Source organism: Dama dama, chromosome 4 (genome assembly GCF_033118175.1).
Source record: "Dama dama isolate Ldn47 chromosome 4, ASM3311817v1, whole genome shotgun sequence".
Lineage (NCBI taxonomy): Eukaryota > Metazoa > Chordata > Mammalia > Artiodactyla > Cervidae > Dama > Dama dama.
In genome coordinates this window covers 52,311,606-52,338,882 of record NC_083684.1, presented here as the reverse complement: position 1 = coordinate 52,338,882, position 27,277 = coordinate 52,311,606, and the positions used below count along the sequence as shown (strand labels likewise).

Below are 27,277 nucleotides of genomic sequence, written 5' to 3'. Positions count from 1 at the left end.
TGCCAGGGGCAGGATCCCAGAGCGAGCTGGGTGTCACTGTGCCTGAATGAGTACGTTATGTGGATGGGGTTGTCTGTGCGTGAGACTACTATAATTAGCCAACTTAACATATATAGACATTACATTAGGAACAACATATGTTGTTCTTACGCTTCCCATAGTCTGGGAAGACCCACATGCCATGGAGCAGCTAAGCCCTTGCCCTAGAGACCATTCTCTGCAACGTGAGAAGCCACCACAGTGAGAAGCCTGTGCACCTCAACTAAAGAGTAGCTCCTGTTCTCTGCAACTAGAGAAAGCCTGCATGTAGCAAGGAAGACCCAGTGCAGGCAAAAATAACTAAATAAATCATTAAAAAAACACAAAAGTACCTACCATAGCAAACAAACAACACAAAAGTCCTCAACAAAATACTAACAAACTGAATCCAGTAACTTTTTAATTTTATACACCATGACCAAATGTGATTTATGCCAGGAATGTAAGGTTGGTTTAACATGCAAAAATCAATCAATATAACACATCATGTTAACAGAATGAAGGACAGAAAACACATGCCACAGGACAAATATTTAACAATATTCTTTATCTTTTCATGATAAAAACACTCAACAAACTCAGAATAGAAAAAAAACTTCTTCAAATAAGGGGCATCTATGAAAAATCACGGCTAACTTCATAATAAATGGAGAAAGACTGAATGTTTTCTCCTAAGTTATGTGGCATAGATATGTACAATTGAATGCGCATGCTAAGTCACCTTAGTTGTGTCCAACTCTTTGCAATCCCATGGACTCTAGCCTAACAGGCTTTCCGTCCATGGGGTTCTCCAGCCAAGAATACAGGAGTAGGTTACCGTTTCCTCCTCCAGAGGACCTTCCCGGCCGCGGAATCGCCTGCACTGGCAGGCGCGTTCTTTACCACCAGTGCCACCTGGGAAGCCCCACAATAGAATAGTATCAGCAATAAAGAGTAATAAAATACTGATACATGCAATAAGGATAAACCTTAAAAATATGTTAAGCGAAAGAATCCAATCAGAAAAGAAAACAAATATTGTACGATTTTACTCATATCCACCGACTCAATGGACAAGAATTTGAGCAAACTCTGGGAGATAGTGAAGGACATGAAAGCCTGGAATGCTGCAGTCCATGGGGTCATGAAGAGTCGGACAGGACTTAGCAACTGAACAACAACAACAATTCATATGAAAGGTCTAGAATAAGCAATTATACAGATAAAGATAGAAGATTAATGGGTGCCTGGAACTGGGGGGTAGGGGGACAGAAAGTGGTAATGATTGTTAATGGATATAGGGTTTCTTTCTCAGGTGATGACAATGTTCTAAAACCAGAAAATGTGGGGATGGTTGTATGACTGTGAATATACTAAAAACCACTTGAACTAAACACTTTAAATGTGAGAACTTCTTGGTATGTTAATTATATCTCGACAAAGCTTTTTAAAAGGTATAAAACTTCTCCAATGAAAATTATAAAACATTGCTGAGAGAAATTAATGAAGACCTAAAGAAAATGACAGATATACTATGTTTGTGACTTGGAAATTCAGTATTAAAACAATTCACCTTTTTTTTTTTTAAGAGTCAAAGAAATGCCAGTTAAAATTCCTCCAGGTTTTAAATTAACCACCAGTTCTCAAAATATATATGGAATTGCATAAGGCCTAGAATACCCAATGTAATGAAAAAGAATAAAGCTTAAAGTGCATACCGTATTTCAATATTTATTCTAAAACAGTTCAGTATAAGTACAAGAATAGCTAAATATGCCAAAGAGACAAAATAAGAGTACAGAAAACATGCACACATATAAGGTCACTAGTCCTATTACAAATGCACTGTTGCAATTCAATAAATAGTTCTAGAACAACTTGTTATGCATATGGTAAAAAAAAAAACTTGGACCCTCACCTCAAAAGAAATAAACAGAAGAATTAATTTGAGATGGATTATAGCTCTAAATGAGAAAGGTGAAATAATTATGTCTCTAGAAGAAAAACAGAATTCTACCTTCATGTCTTTATGGTAGGCAAAGACATCAATAATAAACAAAAGATTAATAAAGTGAACTTCATTCAAATTAAGAGCATCTGTTCTTGAAGACTTCATTATCACAGTGAAAAGGCAAGCCATACCCCCAGAAAGATATCCACAATAAATATGTCTTACAAAGTCCTCATATCCCAGCATATAAAAATACCTATAAACAAATAGCAAAAAACACAAACTGATTTTAATGAAATGGTCAAGAGTGAAAAAAGCAGTTCAGCATAATGATCATCCAAATGGCCAACATATGAATCGATGCTAACGTGAGTATCAGGGAAATGCAAATAAAAATCACACTGAGATACTACTATCCACCTACTGGTATGATAAAAATTAAAAAGATTGATAATACCAAGTGTTTAAGAAGATATGGAGCAACTGAAATCCTTTACGTTGCTGATATATGTGTAAACTGACACAAATACTTTGGGAAATAGTTTGACAATGTACTTCTACAGATAAATGTAAACCTATTAATACTTTATGATCCAGCTATTTCACTCTTGGACTCCTAATAGAAATGAATGCTATGTCTACCAAAAGATATTTTAAGGTCAACCATGGCAGGTTTATTCATTATAACCAAAAACCTGGAAACCACACAAATGTCTGTTGTCACTACAGAATGGATAAATTATAGCAAGAACTGAAAAACTGTAGCCTGTAGACAAAAAGTGGCCTATTTTTGTATGGTCAATGACCTAAGAAAGGTTTTGTACTTTTAAAGGATGTAAAAAAAAAAATATTTTGTAACATGTCAAAATTAAATGAAATTCAAATTTCAGTGTCTATAAAGTTTTACTGGAATACAGCCACATTCATTTGTTTACTTGTTGTCTATGGTTGCTTTCATGCTACACTGAGAGAGTTGAGCAGTTGTGACAGAGAACATTTGGCCCACAAAACCTAGAATATTTACTAGTTGGTTAAAGGACTCATCTCAAGAGCCATAATGTTGATTAAAAACAGGCCAGACACATATCATTACACTGACTGCATTTAAATGAAGTTCAAGAATACACAAAACTAATCTATAGTGCTAGAAGTCCAAATAATGGCTGGGGTAAAAGGGAACATTCTGGTATCCCTGCTCTTCATCTTGATGTGTGTGGTAAGTTAAAAAAAAAAAAAAAAATCCCTAAGGTATATAGTAATTGTTTGTGGACTTTATGCAAATTATCCCCCCAATAAAGACTAAAGCTGAATTTCCATTTTTCATGTCTCTTCATTTTAATATATATTTCTCTTCATTTCATTTCTCATTTTTCAAATTATTTACTAGATGAAATTATTTAAGTTTCTCCCCCTCCAACTCTTGAAGGTAAGTTGATGCTTCAGGCTGCCATAGGTGGCTCAGACTGTAAAGAGTCTACTTGCAATGCAGGAAACTCACTTTCAATCCCTGGGTTGGGGAGATCCCCTGGAGAAGAGCATGGCTACACTCCAGTATTCTTGCCTAGAGAACTGCATGGACAGAAGAGCCTGGCAATCTAGTCTATGGGGTTGAAAGAAGTGGACACGACTGAGTGACTAACACTTTCACGGTTTTCAACACAATAGCTATTTAAATATATTAAAATTAAACAATTTAAAATTTCATCCCTCAGTCAAATTAGTCTCATTTCAGGTGCTCAGTAGACAAATGTGGCCAGTGGCTACAGTACTGGATAGCACAGACATTCAACATGTAACCCAGTTCTGCAGAAATTTCTATTGGACAACACTGCATGAAGGTTAGCTTTGTTTTACAGGTGAGGACACTGAAGCTTAAAGTTATCACTATTACACAGAGCTGCATGATGACACAATCATACCCATTCTTATAATACTGTGCATGCATTCACTGCTACAAATGAACTCCCCATGTATCTTTCACTTAACACTTCTATAATTTCATAGGAAGCTAAGTACACAACCATGCAAATAAAATCATTTTCTTAACAAGTTATAAAATCTCAGTCATAGACTGATTAATCCCAGACATCACCCTTAAAGCTATAGTCACACCATCCCTAGACACTTTAACAATCCCAAATAGATTATATGCTTATCCACTAACATTTCTCAGACTCAAGCACAGTCTGACACACATCACACTCCCTACAGTCTTCCCTTCCCCAGTAGAGGATACTTGTGTGTCCGCCCGCGCACACACAAGGACACACATACCCACCACGACCATGAAGCAAGCATCACACACTTGAACCCCTTTGAGCAGCAACCCAGTACTCACCGTCACCACATCCAATCCAGAGCTCTGTCTGAGAAATCTGGACCCTACTTCTTAGACTTCTGCAGCTTTTTCAGTCCTGGACTACTATTTCTCAGAAGGCATCACTGCAAGACTCAAGGTCTGGTAACCTCTGAGGTTTTCTAGAACCTCTGAGGAGTCACTTGAGTAAAGTGAAATAAGTTATCAATACCCTTTATGTTCCACAGCGCCAGATGTGTGTGCGCGCGCACTTTTGTGGCTGTATGATAGGCGCACCTGCCGCCTTCTAACATCCTAGGCTGCTGAGACCTTTAGTGACTGTGTATTCTCCCGCTGTGAGGCAGAGTCAGAGTCCTCTCCCTACTGTTGTTTCATTTTGATTATTTCTTTTTTAAAGTATAGGCATATATAGTATTCCTCTCTTCCTTTCACAAATATTAGAATATACATATTATTCTCCACTTACCTGTGTTCTTCTTTAATGTATCCTGAAGATCATTCCCTATTATGATACAGCTACATGATATCCCACTGTTAGATAAATATGAAGTTAATTCATCTAGTTTATGTTGGACATCTTATTTCTAGCCTGATGCACTCACATACATCATTTTTAAAAAATTTATGCATACCACATTTTGTAACTTCACCAGTGTATCTTTAGAAGCAAGGGTCTCGGTCTTAAGGTATATATATGTGTGTGTGTGTATATATATATATATATATATATATATTACACATGGACATTGCTCAGTTCTCTCCTATATTAGTCATATTATTTTACATTTTCATCAATGTGAGAGTCCTTGTTTTTCCAGTCTTGCCAATAGAATATTTTAATACCTTGTTGAAGTCCTGTCCATCTGATTGGTATAAAGTGGTATTTCAGTGTAGTGGTCTTATATTCTCATCTCAACTTTTAGGCTCTTTAAAAATATGAGTTTGTGATATAGTTGCAAATATCTCTAATTTGCGATTTTCCTTTACCTTTGTTGATACAGCTTTAGTTCTACAAAAAATTGACTTCTTCCTCACTTCTTCCTGGATTTTTGAATCACAGTTATTGATATCTCAGTTCCAAAGTTATAAAGGAATTCACTCATGTTTTCCTGTAATAAAGTTTCATTTTTTCCCCCCTCCTTTAAAAATATTTAGACCTTTTGTTGGGAATTTACCCTACTTTATACTGCCTAGCATGAACCTAATTTTCCCCCCTACATTTTATCCAGTTGTATTAAGACTAATTATTAAGTTCTTTCCCAAAATGGTCCTACTATAATGGCTCCTGCAAAGAATGGTGGTTAGGAAAAAACTAAGGGCCATTCTGTTACCTGTAAGACAGACTAGAGAAGACATTATCAATATCTGCAAACATATAAATAGAGTGAAGTTCAAGAAGCATCAGTAATTCAATGAGATCCAGAAATTCACCATGAAGGAGATAGCAGCAAGACAATACACTCAAACAAGGTAGTCTGGGCCAAAGAAAACAGGAACGCGTCCTACTTAAATGTATATGGATGTCCAGAAAGCTCTAAATGTTATTTTTCTTGGTGTACTTGTCACCTTAAAAATAATTCAGTCATTATGAATGGTTTATTAATAATAAAGCCATGTAACAAAAATTTTCATTTTTTCCATGAGTTGTGAAATTCCATAAAAGACAGTAATTAAGGAGGGAATGACTCTTCCCTAATATTGTTTAACTACTGCTCAATAACTGAATTATAAATGCACTAAATATAAATACACATATTCAGCATTCCTTAACTCATGTAATACTAAAAGGTACCGAGAGGCACTTCCCTGGTGGTCCAGTGGCTAAGACTCCAAGCTCCCAATGAAGGGGGCCAGGGTTCAGTCCCTGGTCAGGGAACTAGATCCTATGTGCCACAACTAAGACCCAGTGCAGCCAAATCATAAATAAATAAAATTTTAAAAAATAAAAGGTACCGAGAAAATGCACATAGAATAAATCAAGTACTAAACTGTGAAGGTACATTTTCATAATATCTTGCTGTTGTTTAAACTGTAGAATTACCACCTATCCAGATCAGAAGTTAAACATTTTGAGTAAATATCATTTGACTATCATATTTTTTTTTCATGTGTAAGTGGCATTATTCTGGAATTTCTTGTTCAAGGGCTACTTTACATCTAATTTTATTATCAGAATTATGGTAGTCTTTTTGCATGAGTGAACAACTTTTCCATAGGATTTTCTGTTCCTTCAGAGGGTAGCCTGTACAATTATCTGGTCCTACATGACTTTTTTAAAAAACATTTTTTTCCAATTAGCCCTTTTCATTTACTCTCAAATTTTAATCATTTAAGATGTTTTCCTAGAAAATAAACTTAATTTTCTATTTTAAAAAACTGTGTCTAGTAGTTTACACATATTTACATTACCTTTAAAAATTCCTCTAAACATAATGGTTATATCACATTTCTCCTTTCCTATAATGTGGAGGCACTGTAAAAGTCTAGTAAATAAGTTTTCTTCAAAGAAACATTTTGATTTAAAATACAAAACCTTTTGTTTTAGGGACTTCTCTGGTGGTCCAGTGTCTAAGACTCCATGTTCCCAATACAGGGGCCCTGGGTTCCATTCCTGGTCAGGGAACTGGATCCCACATGCCACAACAAGACCAAGTGCGATGGATAAGGAAGCTGTGGTACATATACACCATGGAATATTACTCAGCCATTAAAAAGAATTCATTTGAATCAGTTCTAATGAGATGGATGAAACTGGAGCCCATTATACAGAGTGAAGTAAGCCAGAAAGATAAAGACCAATACAGTATACTAATGCATATATATGGAATTTAAAAAGATGGTAACGATAACCCTATATGCAAAACAGAAAAAGAGACACAGATATACAGAACAGACTTTTAGACTCTGTGGGAGAAGGCGAGGGTGGGATGTTCAGAGAGAACAGCATTGAAACAAGTATACTATCAAGGGTGAAACAGATCACCAGCCCAGGTTGGATGCATGAGACAAGTGCTCAGGGCTGGTGCACTGGGAAGACCCAGAGAGATGGGATGGAGAGAGAGGCGGGAGGGGGGGATCGGGATGGGGAACACATGTAAATCCACGGTTGATTCATGTCAATGTATGGCAAAAACCACTACAATATTGTAAAGTAATTAGCCTCCAACTAATAAAAATAAATGGAAAAAGGAAAAGACCAAGTGCAGCCAAATAAAAAAATTAAATAAATATATATTTTAAAATAAAATACATAACATTCAGTTTTAAAATAAAAAACCTTTGGTCTTTATTCCATGATTTTGGCATTATTTTCATTAAACATTTTCATCAGTTTACTCGGGGGCATTTGCTCTTATTCTAGCTTGAGTAATCATCATTTAACTTGACAAATATTTGGACCCAACAATATGACAGGAACTGTTCTAAGAGCTAGAGATACAGTGGTGACAAGAAATAAACTGCCCTCAATCTTCTTGGTTTTATACATAAAGCAATTTCCATTGAGAAGTCTATGGTTACATTCCTAAGATTTTTATTTACAGGAGTTTCATTATCATTCACATCCAAATAGCCATAATTTCACTTTTGATTTACTTATTAATCTGAGAATTGTTTATATATGTAGTACTCAACTTCTAAGAGGTCAGAATTCATTCCACTATTTTCTAATTTCCAAAATTTAACTGTGGTGATAAAATGGATAATGACACTTGGTTTTAGAAATTTGTTAGAAACAAATCATTTCCAAATGCCTTAAAAAAATACTGAGCAGTCAACAACCGCATTCACTAAACCATAAGGCTTTCTCTATAGTATGAGTTTATGCAGCAAATGAAATTAATACTGAATCAAAGCTTGTTTTGCTTCATTAGATTTTACCGGTTTATCTTCAGAATTAAAATTCTGCTCTTCAATAAGACATACATACAAATGGCACATTTGCCTGTAATTATTATACTCTTAAGGTTTTCTTCTCATAGAAATAGTCTAATACTAGTCTTAAAGATGGTCATTAAGTCATTTAAATCATCAAACTCATTTAACCCTTACAATCTAATAAGTAAGCAAACACAGAAATAAGTTGTTGCCCAAAAAATTAGGAGGTAAAAGGCACCAGAACTAAGACATGCCAAATAAGTTGTATGACATAGCTCAAGGCTTTTCCAGATTAATTTCAAGACAAATTTGCCTTTGGTATGATTCGGGAAAGTGCAACAAGATTTAAGTAGTAATGCAAAGTTTCCCTACATGATTTGGGCTTTAAGTCTATGCAGCATAAAATGATGTGGAGAATCTTTTAAGAATCATTCAAAAGGATTCACACTATCATCTCATTTGTATGGCTTTACCCTGATAGCCTATAATTGATGACTACTCAATAAATGTTTTCCTTTATTAATATACATTGCATTAGGAATTTTTTCTAATTCCTTTTGCTGAGTGTGTTGTATGCTCTGAAAAGATCTTCCAATATTTTTTACATTACAGGCATTCTCAAAAAAAGGAATTAACAGAAGTCAATTAACAATTAACATGAATAAAGATTTTTCCTACATTTTTATATCACAAGATTTCACAAGAGTGAAATAAAGTGAGAGCCTGGAGAAAATGCCATCTCAAAATCTTTATGCTCACAGGATTTCTCAAAAGTGTAAATATTCTGGTATTGAGCAAAGTCACAGTCATGACCAGTGGTGTTCCCATAATCTTTCCATTGATAGAGATTCTCATCATTGTGAATTTTCTGTTCAGCAAAATATGAATGGTGACTAAAAATCTGGCCACTTTCCTTACATTTATAGGGTTCTGCATCATTATGAATTTTGCTATGTTCACAGTGTTAGCTGTGAACCCCAGATAAAAGATTTCCCACAGACTTTACATACATAAGGTTCCTCACAGTATGTATTCTCTGATGTCATGTAAGTTCTGAATTCCAGAGAAAGGCTTTTCCACACTCTTCACATTCATATGATCTATTTCCAGTATGGATTTTCTGATGTCGATTAAGTTCTGAACCACGAAAAAAAGTCTTTCCACATTCCTTACATTCATAGTTTCTCTCACCGGTATGAATTTTCTGATGTTGCATAAACTCTGAACCATGAGGAAAGGTCTTTCCACATTCCTTATATTCATAGGGTTTCCTTTCATTATGAATTTTCTCATGTTGAGCAAGGTATGAGGCCCATACAAAAGTCTTCCCACATTGCTTACATTCATGAGACTTCCTACCAGTATGAATTCGCTGATGTTGAGTCAGGTGTGAACTCCAGATATAGGCTTTCCCACATTTCTCACATTCAAACAGTTTCCTACCAGCATGAACGTTCTGATGTTGAGCAAGGTTTGAACCACAAATAAAGGCCTTTCCACATTCTTTACATTCACGAGATTTCTCACCGGTATGAATTCTCTGATGTTTAATTAAGTGTAAGCCACGAGTAAAAGCTTTCCCACACTCCTCACATTCATAAGGTTTTTCACCTTTGTGAATTCTCTGATGTTTAGTAAGATGTGATCGCTGACTAAAGGCCTTTCCACATTCATTACATTCATACTGTTTTTCACCAGTATGAATTCTCTGATGTTTAATAAGGTCTGAGCCACAACTAAAGGCCTTTCCACATTTCTTACATTCATATTTCTCACCAGTATGAATATGCTTATGGACACTAAACTGTGAATGAAATTTAAAGGCCTTCCCACATTCTTTATATTTAAAAGGTTTTTCACCAGTATGAATTCTATGACTGTTAAGACTTGAACACAAACTGAAAGTCTTCCCACATTCTTTACAGTCATATGTTTTCTTAGAAGTATAAATTGTCTGATATTGAGTAAGTTCTGAATCAATATAAAAGGTCCTCTCACATTTCTTATCTTCACAAAATTTTTCACCAGGGTGAATTAACTGATGTTGAATACAGTCTGAGTTAGAACAAAAGGCTTTCCTACAATCTTTAAATTCATTCAGTTTCTTTCCTGTATTAAATCTCTGATGAAAAATAAATAAATAAATAAATAAATAAATCTCTGATGAAGATTAAAAGCTGTGTGCTGGTTAAAAGCGGGACTTTTTTTTACAATTGAGTATAACTTGCTTCAAACATTCTTCCTGATTTTCCTGTTGTCTTTCAAACTGACCTTTGCTTTGCCAATCACCTCTAAAACATAAACATTCAGGGGTATGTTTTTTACAAATTTCCATTATTTCCCATTGAGATACTTCTCTATCAAAAATGCCATTTTTTGGTGATAACTTCTTGGTCTGACACCTGGATTGTATGTCTGAAAGATAAGAAGATAACTTCATACTGTTTTTCTGTTCAGAAAGAATTAAGGTTTTCAATGTAGATATAGGAATAAATCCTAAAATAAACAGAGCATATGAAATGTGAATAGCTTAACAAATCCATACATTTTGGACAATTTTTAAAAAGGGAAATAAATAAATAGAAATTTAAAAGAACTAAAAAAGCCAAGGCAGGTGATTAGATATACAGTTTTATTCAGGTCAAATTCATCTGAGGAGTTCAACAATAAAAAAAGATTGTTCAGGTACTATACCAATCATGAGATATTAATTTAAAGACTATTTAAGACTATTTATTTTACCCAGTATGGTATAATCAACATTTAGCACATTAGGCATTAAAAAAATAATTCTGTTAAAAAATATATATACTACAGGTCAAAGAAGGGCAAAGGGAGCCAAAGGATGGAGTAAAGGATAATACCAAAAAAATCAGGAACCAGGAAGTACAACTGGGATGATGTGATAACAAAGTACTGATAATACATCTCATTGTCTAATCCCTTTCATCTCTACTGAAATGAGTGCACATAATTCTATATCACTTTCTGTACAGGTAAAAGCAAACAAAAGCATATCTATGCTAGTTCAGAGAAATGGAAAATCACACCTACTTACTCATTTGTCTTTGCACATTTAAATACTTTGCCGTGCTCATTTTCTCCACTGGGCTTAGCCAAGTCATTTGTCAGATGATCCCAAACAAGGTGTTTTTGTTTATTTCTTGAGTTTATAGCAATGCTGTTCCATTTGATTTTATGCTTCAAGCTCTTTCCCAGATGACCTTTACCAAACCTCCATGGGATATCAAACTTACTGGTAAAATATTTTAGAAGAACAAAGCAAAAAAATACTACAACTACTACTATGTGAATATGCTGAAGGGCTTATCCAATTTCTATTATTGAAATTGTACTGGTATTAGCATTTGGCTTTGTTGTTGTTCAGTATCAGAATCATATCGGACTCTTTGCAACTCCATGTGTTAGTCGCTCAGTCGTGTCTGATTCCCTGAGACCCCATGGACTGTAGCAATCCAGGCTCCTCTGTACTCCACTATCTCCTGGAGTTTGCTCAAATTTATGTCCATTAAGTTGATGATGCTATCCAACCATCTCATCCTCTGCTGCCCCCTTCTTCTTTTGCCTTCAATCTCTGCCAGCATCAGGGTCATTTGACTTAGAGACTGATAGAACATATAACATCTTTCAAGACTAAAGTAATAGAGATTGGTATCTAGGGTTGGTCTACAGGGGGCGTCCTAAACATCTCTCATGCTGACTTATAACTCAAGGACCATAACCTAGGTATGTGGGTAAAAGAGAGGCAGACCTACACATGAACTACAGATCAGTTTCAAATTATCCCAGTGACCAAGGAGGGCAATGGATTGAGATAACAACAAAAATGTTTCAGAACTTTGTAGCATACAGAGTTCTCTATAAAGGAAGATAACCTATTCATTAGTTTCACATTTTGCAGATAAGTGTAGCACAAAATTAAAATAACCATACAACATGAATGCAGAAACTATAGAAACAACAGAGAGCAGAAACAGATCTGTAGGAATTCTAGATATTGGAGTTATGAGACAGAGTTTAAAAATAACTATGTTCGAGCTTCCTTGGTGATCCAGCAGTTAAGAAACCGCCTGTCAATGCAAGAGACACAGGTTCAATCCCTGATCCAGGAAGATCCCACATGCCGCAGAACAACTAAGTCCACGCACCTCAACTACTGAGCCTGTGCTGTAGAGCCCGGGAATTGCAACGATTAGCCCACAAGCCACAACTACTGAAGCCTGCACCCTAGAGCATGTGACCCACAATAAGAGAAGCCAGAACAACGAGGAGCCTGTGCACCACAACGAAGAGTAGACCCTGCTCACTGCAACTAGTAAAAAGTCCATGCAGCAACAAAGATTCAGCACAGCCAGAAATAAATTAATTAATTAATTAAATTTAAAGAAACACATCAATATAGGTTCAGAAATTTAGAAGTGTTAGACACTCAGGCATGTCTGACTCTTTGTGACTCCATGGACTACAGCCCACCAGCTCCTCTGTCCATGGAATTCTCCAGGCAAGAATACTGGAGTGGGTTGCTATTCCCTTCTCCGGGGGAACCTTCCCGACCCACAGATTGAACCTGGGTCTTCTGCACTGCAGGCAGATTCTTTACCAACCGAGCCACAACATGACTCCAAAAAGGAATTAAATTTCCTTCCTTGATATTTCAAATAAAAAGAAAGCTTCAAGAGAAAATTATTTCAATCTGATGCTTGCCCATAATAGAAAATTCACCAATTACCATCCTCCTACCAAATATACCCCTTACTTCCTTTCGACAGGCACGACTGGCTTTTTGTGACACTGTATTCTCTGCTTACTGACTTTCATTAGCCCTAACCTCTCTCTTGCCATTTCCTCTTCACTGTAACCAGAAACCATAACAAAGCAGCCTATGAGGCCCTCTCTTAATAGAGAGACTGCTTTGCAGAACTTAATGAAATTGTTCCAGTCGCAGAAAAGAATACCACATTTCTTAATTGATTATAGATTCTTTGTTAACCCTTCTTAACCTAAAATGAAATTAGAAAAATTAATAAATGTTACTTAAAAGAAAGAATTAATTAATGAAGGAAATGCAGCAGCAAGCAAAAACTATGCAAAATAAGAGAAAGTCAAGAGGTAACAGGTAAAATGAAAAATAGAGTTGAAAGTATTTTTTTAGTGAATGAAGAAATTTACAAATATCTAAACAGGGGGGAAAAAAAGAGAAATGGGAAGAAACTGACCCTAAACCATTGACACTGGAGAAAAACAATGGCATCTACCTTTCTGTAACATGAAGGAAAAATGAGAGCACTGAAATGGAGTAGTATTTGGAGGTGAAGAGAAGATTCATTTGGAACTTCACATGGAAAAGGTTACTTCTATTTCTAGGTTTCAGGCCTTTATCCACAGGTTTTTGGCCTCTGAGGAGGAAACTCTAGACCAATATTACAGAGATGCTGCTGCCTCACTAAACTTCTGGGCAGTTATCTGCAGTGATGGCCTCCTTGTTCAGCCCTCACTCACCTGGGCAAGTCTCATCCTTCAAAGCCATCCAGGGCTCTCTTCCCTTCTCCAATAAAGAGAATACTTCTGGCTGATAAAAGCAAAGTCCTGGTCAAAAAATAAGAAATAGGAAATTACCACCTGGTAAGGGTTTTCTAAGTCCTTAGTTACTAGGAAGGGCAAGAAAAAGGAATAAAGGATGGGGAAGATGGAGGTTCCCAAAGATGATGACTTATTGCCAAATGTACAAAGCACACACCATTTCCCCAGAAATAGGTCAGAAATCCCCTGAGACAATTGAAAGACAATCCAAAAATTCACAATGTAGAAATCAGGGATCTCTGGGGTGAAATTCTGAAGCTTACCCAGTGAGACCAGGTTGCTGTAGTTCTCCAGTATCACATCTCTGTACAGATGCCTCTGTTCTAAGTCCAGGCACTCCCATTCCTCGTGAGAGAAATCTACAGCTCCATCACTGAACATCAGCTGCTGAAATGACAAACCCAAACATCAGTGGTGAAGTAAATCTTTTAGATAGGCAGGGAAAAGATGGAAAAGGGCACTGTAGGAAGAGGGATACACATTCAGCAAAAACTGGAGTTGGCTGCCTCTAGGGTAGGGGGGGAAACAACAGGGAAATAAGTGTCCCTGAAGCCAAGTGCCTATATGCTCTTAAAATCTCCTGCTGTTAGTCACAACAATGTTAAGACCTTCCTGTAACAAACACCAAGACAACTGGATGGCAGCCCAGAAAAACAAGTATCATATGAGTTCTTTGTTGATACCACCAAGAGGCTACACCAGCCTGGAATACTTAACTCCAGATTTATTGTATGAGAGAAGTGTTGTTTTTCTTTTTCTTTCACCTTCTTTTATTTGAATTTTCTATTAGTTGAATTTGAAAGGATTCTTAAGAGATATACTCCCTAACTGAATTCCATCTTCTGTGGCGAATGTATAAAATCTCTAGGCTATCAGCTAAGTAGCTGACTATCTGCACTTCTTCCTAATGATATTAACCTCTCATTGGTTTCTTGGCAAGATCCCACATCTCTCTGAACTCAACCTCTTCTTATATCCTCTATCTAAAAGCATAACAAAGTGCCACTACTAAAATGAATACCAACTAACACTGACGCTCATCTTTCCTAAATTGAAACACCCCATCATACAGGGTAAATAAAAGCTTTCATATAGTGTGTCATTTTTAGTCACTCAATTCCACTTCGATGAACCACAGTTGTTGTCTTTTAACATTTTCTTTTATATTGGAGTACAGTCAATTAACCATGTTGTGATAGTTTCAGGTACACAGCAGAATGACTCAGGAGCCACAGTTTGATCTTTAAAAGTCTCTACTATTCCCTTTAAGGGAATATATTTCTCTTCCTTCAGTGCTCTGTCAAAATATTAGGACACAAGAGGTTTATCAGTTGGAGGCTAATTACTTTACAATATTGTAGGGGGTTTTGTCATACATTGACATGAATCAGCCGTGGATTTACATGTGTTCCCCATCCCGATCCCCCTCTCCCGCCTCTCTCTCCATCCCATCTCTCTGGGTCTTCCCAGTGCACCAGCCCTGAGCACTTGTCTCATGCATCCAACCTGGGCTGGTGATCTGTTTCACTATAGATAATAGACATGTTTCAATGCTGTTCTTTTGAAACATCCCACCCTTACCTTCTCCCACAGAGTCTAAAAGTCTGTTCTGTACATCTGTGTCTCTTTTTCTGTTTTGCATGTAGGGTTATCATTACCATCTTTCTAAATTCCATGTGTTAGTATGCTGTAATGTTATCTTTCTGGCTTACTTCACTCTGTATAATGGGCTCCAGTTTCATCCATCTCATTAGAACTGATTCAAATGAATTCTTTTTAATGGCTGAGTAATATTCCATGATGTATATGTACCACAGCTTCCTTATCCATTCGTCTGCTGATGGGCATCTAGGTTGCTTCCATGTCCTGGCTATTATAAACAGTGCTGCGATGAACACTGGGGTGCACGGGTCTCTTTCAGATCTGGTTTCCTCGGTGTGTATGCCCAGAAGTGGGATTGCTGGGTCATATGGCAGTTCTATTTCCAGTTTTTTAAGAAATCTCCACACCGTTCTCCATAGCGGCTGTACTAGTTTGCATTCTCACCAACAGTGTAAGAGGGTTCCCTTTTCTCCACACCCTCTCCAGCATTTATTGCTTGTAGACTTTTGGATAGCAGCCATCCTGACTGGCATGTGATTCATGTCAGAGAGTGTTTTGCCTATGTTCTCCTCTAGGAGTTTTATAGTTTCTGTTCTTACATTTAGATCTTTAATCCATTTTGAGTTTATTTTTGTATATGGTGTTAGAAAGTGTTCTAGTTTCATTCTTTTACAAGTGGTCACAAGAGGTATTGAATGCCATGTTGGAGAGAAGAGGGACATACAGAGAAGGCACTAAACTGTTTCACAAATATCACTTACCATGTTGAATAGTGAGTCAGGTAAGCAGTTTAAGGATAAGGAACAAAAATATTTACATGATGTAATATAAATGGTTATCTTACTATAATTGTGCTTGCATGCTAAGTCACTTCAGTCGTGTCCGATCCCATGGACTGTAGTTCGCCAGGCTCCTCTGTCTATGGAAATCTCCAGGCAAGGATACTGGAGTGGGTAGCCATTCCCATCTTCAGGGATCTTCCTGACCCAGGGATCGAACCTGGGTCTCCTGCATTGCAGGCAGATTCTTTACCACCTGAGCCAGCAGGGAAGCCCTATATTATTACTAAAAATAGTCAAATTTTTGAAGAGAAGCAATTCCAACTCACATGGACCATAACTTAAAATTCCAAGAGTCACTCAGCCTTCTGGATTCCTCATGTTGTTGAAGCAGTCTTGAGAAAGTGGAGCTAGAGGGAAGGAATCCTAAGAGGTCAGGCTTTCCTTGGAGCTTTCAAATGGACTAAGAATACCATTTTATTCCCTGAAGGAAGGTCAGAGGGAATCTGCAGAAATTCTGGCCCTATCCAAAACTCAAGAGACTAAACTACAGCAGGATGAAGTTTCAGTCTAATCAGTTATGCTAAATCATGACATGGATCAGAATATTCAGAATATGAGATAAGGCCATTCTGACTTGCTCTGAATAGCCCCTTTAACAAAAAAGACCCCAAGTTAGACATCCGCCGGGGGAATTCTCCCATCTGGGAGCCCCGAGCATCTGCCCAGGGCCTTCCTGTGTACTTCCTGTTTGACAGTGGCCTCTCATCTCCCCCATGTCCAACCAAAGTATATAAAACATACTGACTCATTTTCATCTAAGGCACTCTCATGACAAAACTAAGGGCAACGATAAACAAAATGAAAAGACAACCTACAGAATGGGAAAAAAACACCTGCAAACAATGCAATCAACATGGGATTGATCTCTAAAATATATAAACAGCTCAATATCAAAAAAACAAAAACCCAGTCAAAAAATGGGTAGAGGATCTAAACAGATGTTTTCCCAAAGAAGACATAAGAAATATTCATTCTTATGAGGAGTAGACCATGCTGAAGGAGAGTTTCTGTGAGCAGAAATGCTATGAAAAGGAGGTGATTAATGGTGGAGGCAGTAAAAAGAGGCATGGAGATGACACAGGGATTCAAGGTGGAAAAATTCAAAATACACAGGCTGTATTCTTTTATTTTTTAATCAGCTTTACTGATATAAAATCCATATACCCTACAATTAATGCATTTAAAGTAAGCAGTTCAGTGGTTTTTTTTTTTCTTTTTTTAGCAAATTAACATATGTGTAACCACTGCAAGTCAATTTCAGAATATTTTCATCACCTCAAAAAGAAATCCTGTATCCTTCAGCTGTTACATTAATTTATCTTTGGATGTTCAGATAACCTTGCATATGTGGGATGTATTCCACTCAGTCATGTTGTATAATTCATTTTATACATTGCTGAACTTGGTTTATTAATATTTTGTTGAGGATTTTTGTATCATATTTATACAAGATAGGCTTTGCTTGGCTTTGGAATCAGGGTAATGCTAGCTTCATTGAATTGGGAGCTTGACGATATTTTTTAATTTCAGCAAAGAAGACACTGTGGAACTCAGAGCTGACAGTAGGAATCTTCCTGAACCAGGTTAGGTCATGAACAACAAAGAAGGCCTGACTCTTCAGAGGCGCTAGCTTTTAAAGAAACTCTCCTACTGCAGAAACAGAGGAAGGAACTCTTGAGCAGAACCTTTGCCCCATTTTCCTTTTTGTAGGAAAGTGCCAGTGACACATATACCAAAAAAAAAAAAAAAAAAAAAATTACATTGCAAAAACAAAATTAGAAACACCGTGTCCAAAGATATAGTTAGATAAAAGTTTGAAGAGTGCCCCAATTCCCCATGTATAAAGAAAACTCACTTAAAATTTCAGAGAAGATTAAAATTATTACCCAACATTTCAATATGAATTTTAAGAATTTATGGTACAATCACAGCTCAGAAGCAAAACTACATGCACAAATGGTACAATGATTTCAGGAAAGAGAAGGAAGTGATAGGCAGACCACATATGAAAGCTAGTAGAATTCAAGAATGAAAAAGAATATAGGCAAAACCACTTCAGACATGAAGAATAAACTACAAAGAGCACAACACATGGAAAAAAAAATAAGTGTCCATCAACAGATGAATAGATAAAGAAGATGTGGTACATACATATATATAATGGAATACTACCCAGCCATTTCCAGGATGAAAAAATGCCATTTGCAAAGACATGGAGGGACCTAGACATTACCATACTAAGTGAAGTAAGTCAGAAATAGAAAGACAAATACTATATGGTATCACTTATATGTGGAATCTAAAATATGACACAAAAGAATGTATCTAACAAAACAGAAACAGACTCACAGACATAAAGAATAGACTTGTGGTTGCCAAAGGGGGTGTGGGGGAGGGTAGGAGAGAATTGGGAGTTTGGGATTAGCAGATGTAAACTATTATATATATATAGGATGGATGAACAAGGACCTACTGCATAGCACAGGGAACTATATTCAATATTCGATGATAAACCATAATGAGAAAGAATGTGAAAAAGAATATATGTATAACTGAGTCACTCTGCTGTACAGCAGAAATAAACACAACACTGGAAATCAACTACACTTTAATCAAATTAATTTAAAAAAAAAGAAGTGATCCAACTTGCAACTAAGCAGAGCCTCTAGAGATGGAATACAAATCAAAAGAGAGAATTAAGATTTCCTAACAGGGTACAGAGAGCACAAACCACAAAGGGAAAAAATTAATTCAGATTATATATTTTTCAGACTACATTTTAAAAAGTAATTTCTCAGAAAAGGAGTGAAAATGGACTGGGAGATATTATTTGCAATACACACAGCTGATGAAGATTCATATCCAAACTACAGAACTCCAAATAAAGAACTCCTAAGAATCAACAGTAAAAAGGCAGACAAGCTCCCCAAAACGTGAACAGACACTCTGCAAAGGAAGGCCAAAGGACTTAAACAGGCATTTGCCAAAGGAAGATATCCTTTGGGAAGGATATGGTCAAGAGGCATTAAAACAAAAGCACTCCACTTCATTAGTCATAAGTTAAGAAAACCACAGCGCAATACCACTGCATATATATCCACCATATTTGCAAAAATTTTAGTCTGACAATACCACATGTTAATGAGAAAGTGAAGCAACTGAAACTTGCATAAACTGTTGATTGGAGTACTGATTTTGTGCATTTTGGAAAATGGATTGTATCTGCTTAAGCAGATTCACATACCCTATGATCCAGCAAGTTTCTCTAGAAATAGACCGAAGAAACAAATACATATGAATATAAAATGACAAGTGGAAGAATACTCCTAACATCATTATTTACGAAAGTCCAAATCTGGAAACAGGCCAAATGTCAACCAACTGTATAACAACTGTTGAATGGACAAATATAGTTGGTATATTCATGCGATGGAATACCAGTGCATTTAGCAAGGCAAACAGTAAGCTAAATTTACATAACAATATGGATGAATCTCACAAACATAATGTTGAACAAAGAAGTCAACACAAAATGCTATATACTGTATGACTCCACATATACATATGTTCAAAAACAGACAAAACTGATGTATGGTGGTTACTTTGGGGAATCTACTCACTGAACAGGAGCACAACAGGGGCTTCTGGAATGCAGGCAATGGTTTATTTCTTGATCTGGGTGCTTATTACATGGGTGTTCCCTTTGTGGTGATTCAAGGTGTACCGTTTTGGTTTTATTGGTTGTTTGCATCATTGTGCCTATATATATGACAAACTTCAATAAAAGATTTATTTTATAAATTATGAAGAAATATATACAAGGCAAATGAAAACAAACAAAATAACCAAGGGCTATGATCTTGAGAATGCTAAAATACTAAAGTTTACAATTCTCAATAAACATATAATAATTATGAATATCTATATATCAACTAACAGTGGAACTTTCATAAAGCAGAAGTTACAGGCTGATGCAAGATAAAATTTCACTGATAATTAATTTCATTGATAAGTCATGTTAAAATGAATTTTAATATATTTTTCTCAATTTAAGATAAGTAAAAAAAAAGATAAATCAAGTGCAAAACAAATACCTATAGACTGACCATATATTAGATCACAAAGACAAATTCATTAAATTTCAATATCATAATGCAGCAAAACAGTACATTACAAGAGGGGGCCTTATGTGCTTTACCTAAAGTCCTAAATTTTATCAATAAGTGCTGAGTTCCCCTCATGACACATGGCTCAAACCCTTCCATGATGCTGAGTCTAAGAAACTATAACACAATATTAGTTTTCTACTACTGAGTAACAAACAATCATAAATGCAGTGGCTTAAAACAATAAAACTTAATTACCTTACAGTTAGATAGAAGTCTGCCATGGTTCTCACTTGGCTAAGTAAGAGCAAGGTGTTGGCAAGGCTGTGTTCCTCTCTGCAGGCTTTCAGTTCAGTTTAATTCAGTCACTCAGTCATGTCCGACTCTTTGCGACCCCATGAATCGCTTTAGGTGAGAATTCATTTCCTTAGGTTTTCCAGTTCCTAAAGGCCACCCTAGGTAGCATATTAAAAAGCAAAGACATTACTTTGCCAACAAAGGTCCGTCTGATCAAGGCTATGGTTTTTCCAGTGGTCATGTATGGATGTGAGAACTGGATTGTGAAGAAAGCTGAGCACCGAAAAATCGATGCTTTTGAACTGTGGTGTTGGAGAAGACCCTTGAGAGTCCCTTGGACTGCAAGGAGATCCAACCAGTCCATCCTAAAGGAGATCACTGGAAGGACTGATGCTGAAGCTGAAACTCCAGTACTTTGGCCACCTCATGTGAACAGTTGACTCATTGGAAAAGACCCTGATGCTGGGAGGGATTGGGGGCAGGAGGAGAAGGGGACGACAGAGGATGAGATGGCTGGATGGCATCACCGACTCAATGGACATGAGTTTGGGTAAACTCCGGGAGTTGGTGATGGACAGGGAGGCCTGGTGTGCTGCGATTCATGGGGTCACAAAGAGTCGGACACCACTGATCAACTGAGCTGAACTGAACTGAACTGAGAGGCCACCAACACTCCTGGGTTTGAGGCTAACTTCCTTGATCTAACCAGCAACTTTGTATCTCTCTGACCATTCTTCTGTGATCACATCTCCCTGCAACTCTAAACTCTAAACTCTAAACTCAGCTGGAAAAAGTCCACTGACTTTAAGGATCCAAGTGATTAGTTTGGGCCCAAAGGGATAGTCTAGGATAATCTCCCCACTTCAAAATCCTTAATTTAATCCCACTTGCAAAGTTCCTTTTGCCTTGTAATTAACATATTCATAGGTGCCCAGGTTCTGGCCAGGTACATTACAGGGACGTCTTTGCAGGGACATTATTCTGCCTACTCCAACTATTCTTAAATGTTCTATCCTTGACTTCCCTCTTTTCAAGGGAATACTCAAAAGTCCACCTCATTCTACCACAATACTACCTCTCCAACACAGCTGTGAATCCAATCAGAATAAGCATCAGTATCCCCTGTACCCATGTTTATGCCCATCATATTGTAATAAGCCCTAGGGTCGTTGGTGATCTCTCTTTACAGATATTGTATTCCCCATCAGTTGGACATCCCATTTTCTCATCCCTCAATTCCTGAGACTTTCTAGTATGCCCTCTGGAACTCAGAGTAACAAGTCCCTCTTTTATCTTCAACCACTTCCCTGAACAATCCTTTCACATTTCTGGGTCTAACAGAAACTTGGCTTTCTCCAGAGGACTCCTGTAGCCCTCTCAAAGTTTTCCCCGCCCCGCAACAGCCTCTGGCCACTGGGTCTTTAAGTGGGGCAGGTGTCCTCCTTGCTCTTATTACTTTCAGACTTTCTCCCTTCCTCCTCCAAAAAAGCTCTACCTTTGAATTTCATGCCAAGAGACCATATATAACTCCCATAACAGCCATACTGTTGCTGACATCTACCAAGTACAGGGTATTTCTTTCCCTTTGTTTTTTCAAAACTTGAGCTCATGGCTTACTCTGTGCAATGCTTTTTGTTCAGTTGCTAAGTTGCGATTTGTTGTTTCAGTGGACCCCAGGGCCTGCAACCCGCCAGGCTCTTCTGTCCACGGGATTTTTCAGCCTAGAATACTGAAGTGGGTTACCATTTTCTTCTCCAGGGGATCTTCCCAACCCAGGGATCCCAATGTCTCTTGCATTGGCAAGAGGATTGTTTACCACTGAGCTACCCAGGGGAGCCCATAGGCTACTACCCTTCTTTTATTCTTGCAATTTCAGGACACCTACAGATGAGCCTGGCTTACCCCTTACCGGTATAACCACTTTTCCTTCTCTCATGGCTAATTTCCGCTATCATATTGATAGATTGTTATTTCTCCCTCCCCAGCTGCTGCTTATTTCTTTGCTCATATTTACGGAAAAATTCTTCGAATATGTGGTCTACAGTTTCCCATTCTTCTCGCCTCATTTTACCTTATCCTACTCCAATCCAAGCAGCCCTACAGAAACTACTCCCCACACCTTCACGAAAGACTGTGAAGGTTACTAAACGCAATGTTGAATTCCTTGTCTCTGGCCCCACAACTGCTGCCACATTTACCACCTTTACACACACGTTCACGACTTGGTGACACAGTCACAATCATACACGTGCACAGTCACATCTAAAAGGTCCATTACAATCACATACAACCCTCGTCCCCAATGCACTATACACACACACACACACACACACACACACACACACACACACACACACACATCCCTCCACGGTTCCCACACCTTGCTCCTGCACCAATTTCACACAAGCACTCAAGGTTCGCGGCCAGGATCCCTCGCGCGCGCGGATACACACAGGCAACTCCCCCACCATCGTCCCTCCCACATCCCATTGCTGATAAAGCCTCGAACTCTGAAAACTTTAGCCCCTCACTGCCCTCCCCCGCGGCCTGGGCCTCTCAGGGTTCACTCCGCTCCCGGGTCTTAGACTCACCCGACTTTGAGATTCCCTCAAGCTGTGGATGTTCCTCAGGGACTCGGGGGCGATCCCTTCTATGGTCCTGAACCCGCGAGTATGCGGACAGAATGTTGCCTCGGGCACGGTGGCCACTGGGAAATGTGGTCTGCAGCCTGGACAACCTTTTAAAAGCCCAGAGGTCTCAATTTACAGACCTTGGCCTTGGACCTTATGCCTTCGCTCAGCAGAGACCATCGGCCTCACATCGCCTCATATCTGTGGCAAAGCGTCAACCAGTTCCAGGCCGCGTCTAGAACGCAAGTTTCAACTGAGGACTCCGCGCCTCTCTTCCTCCACAAACTGGTGCCCCTCTGTGGGAACTAGGACAAGAAGCCCACGCGATCTTTCGATGGAAAGTAGCCGTGAACGCGATGCCCCCCTGGGAAATGTAGTCCAGAGCTGTGTAAATACTTCTGGAAGGAGGGTGTAATTCTCATCACAAGCTCGCCTCCTGGGCATCTGACACATTGGTTGGCAGAAATGTCCTGAGTCTCGGCCTGGACGAGTGTACACTTATCCCACAAGCCCTGGCTTGAGGGTTGGATGAAGGGGAGTATTTATTGGGCACCAGTGGGGCAAGGGGGGAGGAATGTCCCCTGTCTGAGAAGCCATGGGAGCACCTCCTCCAGTATCCTTCACAATAGCAAACACTTACCTTGTTCCAATTACCCTTAAAGTGGCTTAAATTAATTTTCATGGTTACATTAGTATTTCGTAAATGTTATTCATGTCTGAGCTATTATTTTTGCTGAAGTTAATACTTGCCGGCTGTTTTTCACTTGCTTCCTTTCTTATGTGATTATCATTTATTTTTTTATTTTTAATTGGAAGGTAATTCCTTCACAATGTTGTTGGTTTGTGCTGTACAACATGAATCAGCCATAAGTATGCATGTGTCCCCTCCCTCTTGAACTGTGCTTATGATTTAGATGTATGTCTAAACTTTCTGATGGAGGAGTAATTCTTTCCATATTTTCAAAATCATCGGTAATCTTTAAATATTTTAATTGTGAAATGGGAAATACCTGAAGAAAAGTACATAGAATGTGTAAGTTCAGGGTAACACCATACAAGAGGAGAATCTTGGTATGTTGGTACCTTGTTGTTACCTCAAGAAGAAATGCCCACCCCCTGTGATCATTTCTGACCCCAAGACACCAACTGACCACTATCTTGTTAATATAATAACATCTTGATTTCTCACTTATCTATCTTTGAAATTTACATAAATACAATCAAACCGTATGAATTTGCTTAGTTGTTAAAACTCCTAACTAGATTAACTCAAAACTCCACACTAAAGGCTTTGCAGAAGGAAATATATGCCAATTCAGGTATAAAAATTATTTTCCTCCGTTTCTATGGTGTTGCCAGAATCCAAAATCAACCCTCCCTCCAAGGTTCAAGGATTCACTGGGAGAACTCATAGCAAAACAATACAAAGCAAAATCAGCAAAAAGAAAAGGTGCACTGGGCAAACTTCAGGAAAAACCAGCCCCATGTTTCCAAGGATCCTTTTCCCAGTGGAGTCATAAAAGCCATTAATTCCCCAGGAACGAGCTGTGACAGTACATGTGAAATGGTAACAACCAGGGGAGCTCGTTAGAAACTCAGTATCTAGTATTTTCATTGGGGCCTGACTGCATAGGCAGGCTCTGCCTGGCACATACCAGAATTTCAGACTCTCAGAAGGAAAGCAAGTATTTAGCATAAATTATATTGTTTGAACAAACACTGTAGACTTAGTGAGCCATTCTTATCAATTAGGATAATGGGAATCTTCTCAAAATTTTAAGTTCTAGTTGTAAATCAGGAGCCAAACTTCAACCAGGCCTTTAAAGGATAAGTTGTCTCAGTTCTGCTATGTTACCCTTTTTCTGCATACTACTGTCCTAAACAAATGGCTTTCAACAACATCAAAAAAATTACAAAGTATGTAAAAAGCCAAGAAAAATCAAGACATTCCCAAACACAAGGCAAAAATCAGGAATACTTCAGGTGTTCTTAGATTGTTGCTGCTTAACTTCAGTCTCTGCCTCTTTCCTCGTATGGCCTTCTTCTATGTCTTCTCATCTTCTGTTTATTGTAAGTGGATTTAAATCACATCCAGATAATCCAGGATAATCTCACCTAGAGATCCTTATCTTAATTACATCTATAAAGACCCCTTTTTTTCCCCAAATAAGGTCACATTCACAGGTCTTGGGAGTTCGGATGTGGACATATCTCTAGGATGCCACCACTTAATCCCAAACAACCTGTTACTATATTAGTTTTATCTTAATAGATTTCCATAGAACTCTCATCTTGCCTTAGTGATCTCAGAGGTTTAGCAGAGCAAAGACCAATGACCTACCCACTAAAACTTGTTCATTCTAGTTTTATCTCAATAAATGACAATTCTGGTTTCTTGATCTAAAAATACGGGGATTGGCCTAGGTCCCTCTTTTTCTCTCATTTCCCTCATCAAATCTATTACCCAATCCATTTAGCTCTATCTTCAAAATGTATCTAGAATCCAATTAGTTCTCATAACTACCACTGCTATCACCCTAGACCAACTCACCATTATCTCTTACCGAGATTATTTCACCAGCCCATTGACTAGTTTCCCTTCTTCTTTTTTTGTCCCCCTACACCCTACTCTCTACTCAGCACTCCAAATGATTTCTTTTAAATATAAGATCATGCCACTCTTCTGTTCAAAACCCACTACTGCTTTTACATCTAAGACTAACCAAACTTCATAAAATATTCTCCATAATCAGTCTTCTCATTAGCTGTTCACCTCATTTACTACTCTCCACTTTGTCACACTGTCCTAGTTGCTGCTCACTGAATATACCAGGCTTATGGCTTATTGTTGTTGTTCATCACTCAGTCGTGTCCGACTCTTTGCAACCCCATGAACAGCAGCCTGTCAGCCTTCCCTGTCCTTCACTATCTCCCGAAGTTTGCTCAAATTTGTGTCCATTGAGAGGCTTATGGCTAACCCACGGCATTTTTGTTTAGTTGTGTTCTCTGCATACAGTGCTCTTTATCCAAATATCTTCAAATGTCACTACTTCTGTTTTTGATCAAATATCTCCATTTGAAGAAGAAATGAGGCTGAGAGGATTCAGATTTTTCCACTATCTCAGCCACCCATACAGTGACCCACAATCATGTGATCTCTCTCTCACACAAACACACACACACACACACACACTCCCAACCACACAAGCCCACAATATGACCCTCTATCCTCACAAAACCACTCATAATCTTGATCCTACCTCTCCCTCACCGCACGCAGTCTCTCTTTCATTCAACTAACCCCTAAATGTAGTCACACTCGCAATCTCATCATGGTCTCACACTGGGACCCTCCTTTGCCCACTCTCTCATGTGACTGGACTTGTGAATTTCTCCTCTTTAAACTCCCGAGGCTGCTTTGGTCCCAGACACTCATGTTCCACATTCGGGTTCTCTCTTCTGGCTCCCCAACACTTTCCTCAGCAGCTTGCCTCAAGGGAATCTGAGCGCTCCCAGATCAAAGCGTAACCCTGAGCAGCCTCCCGTGCATTTAGCTGAGGCCAGGCCCCGCCTCAGAGCCTAGGGAACGCAGTTTACCTTGGCCGAGTCCTTCCCGCAGTTGGCGAAGTCCTGGACTACATTTCCCGGGATGCCGTGGGGCTCACCATGTTGCAAGGTGAGCGCCAAAACCTGCGAGAGCCGCAACAGAAACTTGAGGCTGGGTTGTGTCAAAGAAAAGTTGCACCAAACAAGTTAAACACATAAGGAAAACGTTATTAAAGACTATTGCAATAGGGAAGAGTGATTTACCTCAACTTGGTATATAACAGTCGCTGGGAGTTTATAGCCAGTGGGCAGGGTGATGGAGTCAGTGGAGTCAGCTTGACTAAAGTTTGCTCATGGAATCCTTGTCAGCTGAGACTCGCGGAAGCCTCAGGTTCGCTGCCAGGTCCAGGTTCCTCGCCACGGGGGACTCAGGATGAATTGGAGATAGCTTTTAGCAGCTTCTCTCTCGCTCTCGCTCTCTCTCTCTCCCC

General features: G+C 38.3%; 2 protein-coding genes across 2 annotated transcripts in view; one reads left to right on the top strand and one right to left on the bottom strand.

Moving 5' to 3' along the window:
* The window catches only part of ZFP30 (ZFP30 zinc finger protein), a 70,902-nt gene that overhangs the window by 25,329 nt on the left and 18,296 nt on the right, over window positions 1–27,277 (top strand). The window lies entirely within an intron of this gene.
* LOC133054300 (zinc finger protein 790-like) lies at window positions 7,577–27,270 on the bottom strand. Its single transcript, XM_061139178.1, is given in 9 exon segments — window positions 7,577–9,123; window positions 9,125–9,186; window positions 9,189–10,292; window positions 10,331–10,361; window positions 10,363–10,577; window positions 13,683–13,769; window positions 14,027–14,150; window positions 26,838–26,930; window positions 27,051–27,270. Coding segments are annotated over 7 exon segments (1,881 nt in total). The 5' UTR covers window positions 14,145–14,150; window positions 26,838–26,930; window positions 27,051–27,270; the 3' UTR covers window positions 7,577–8,859.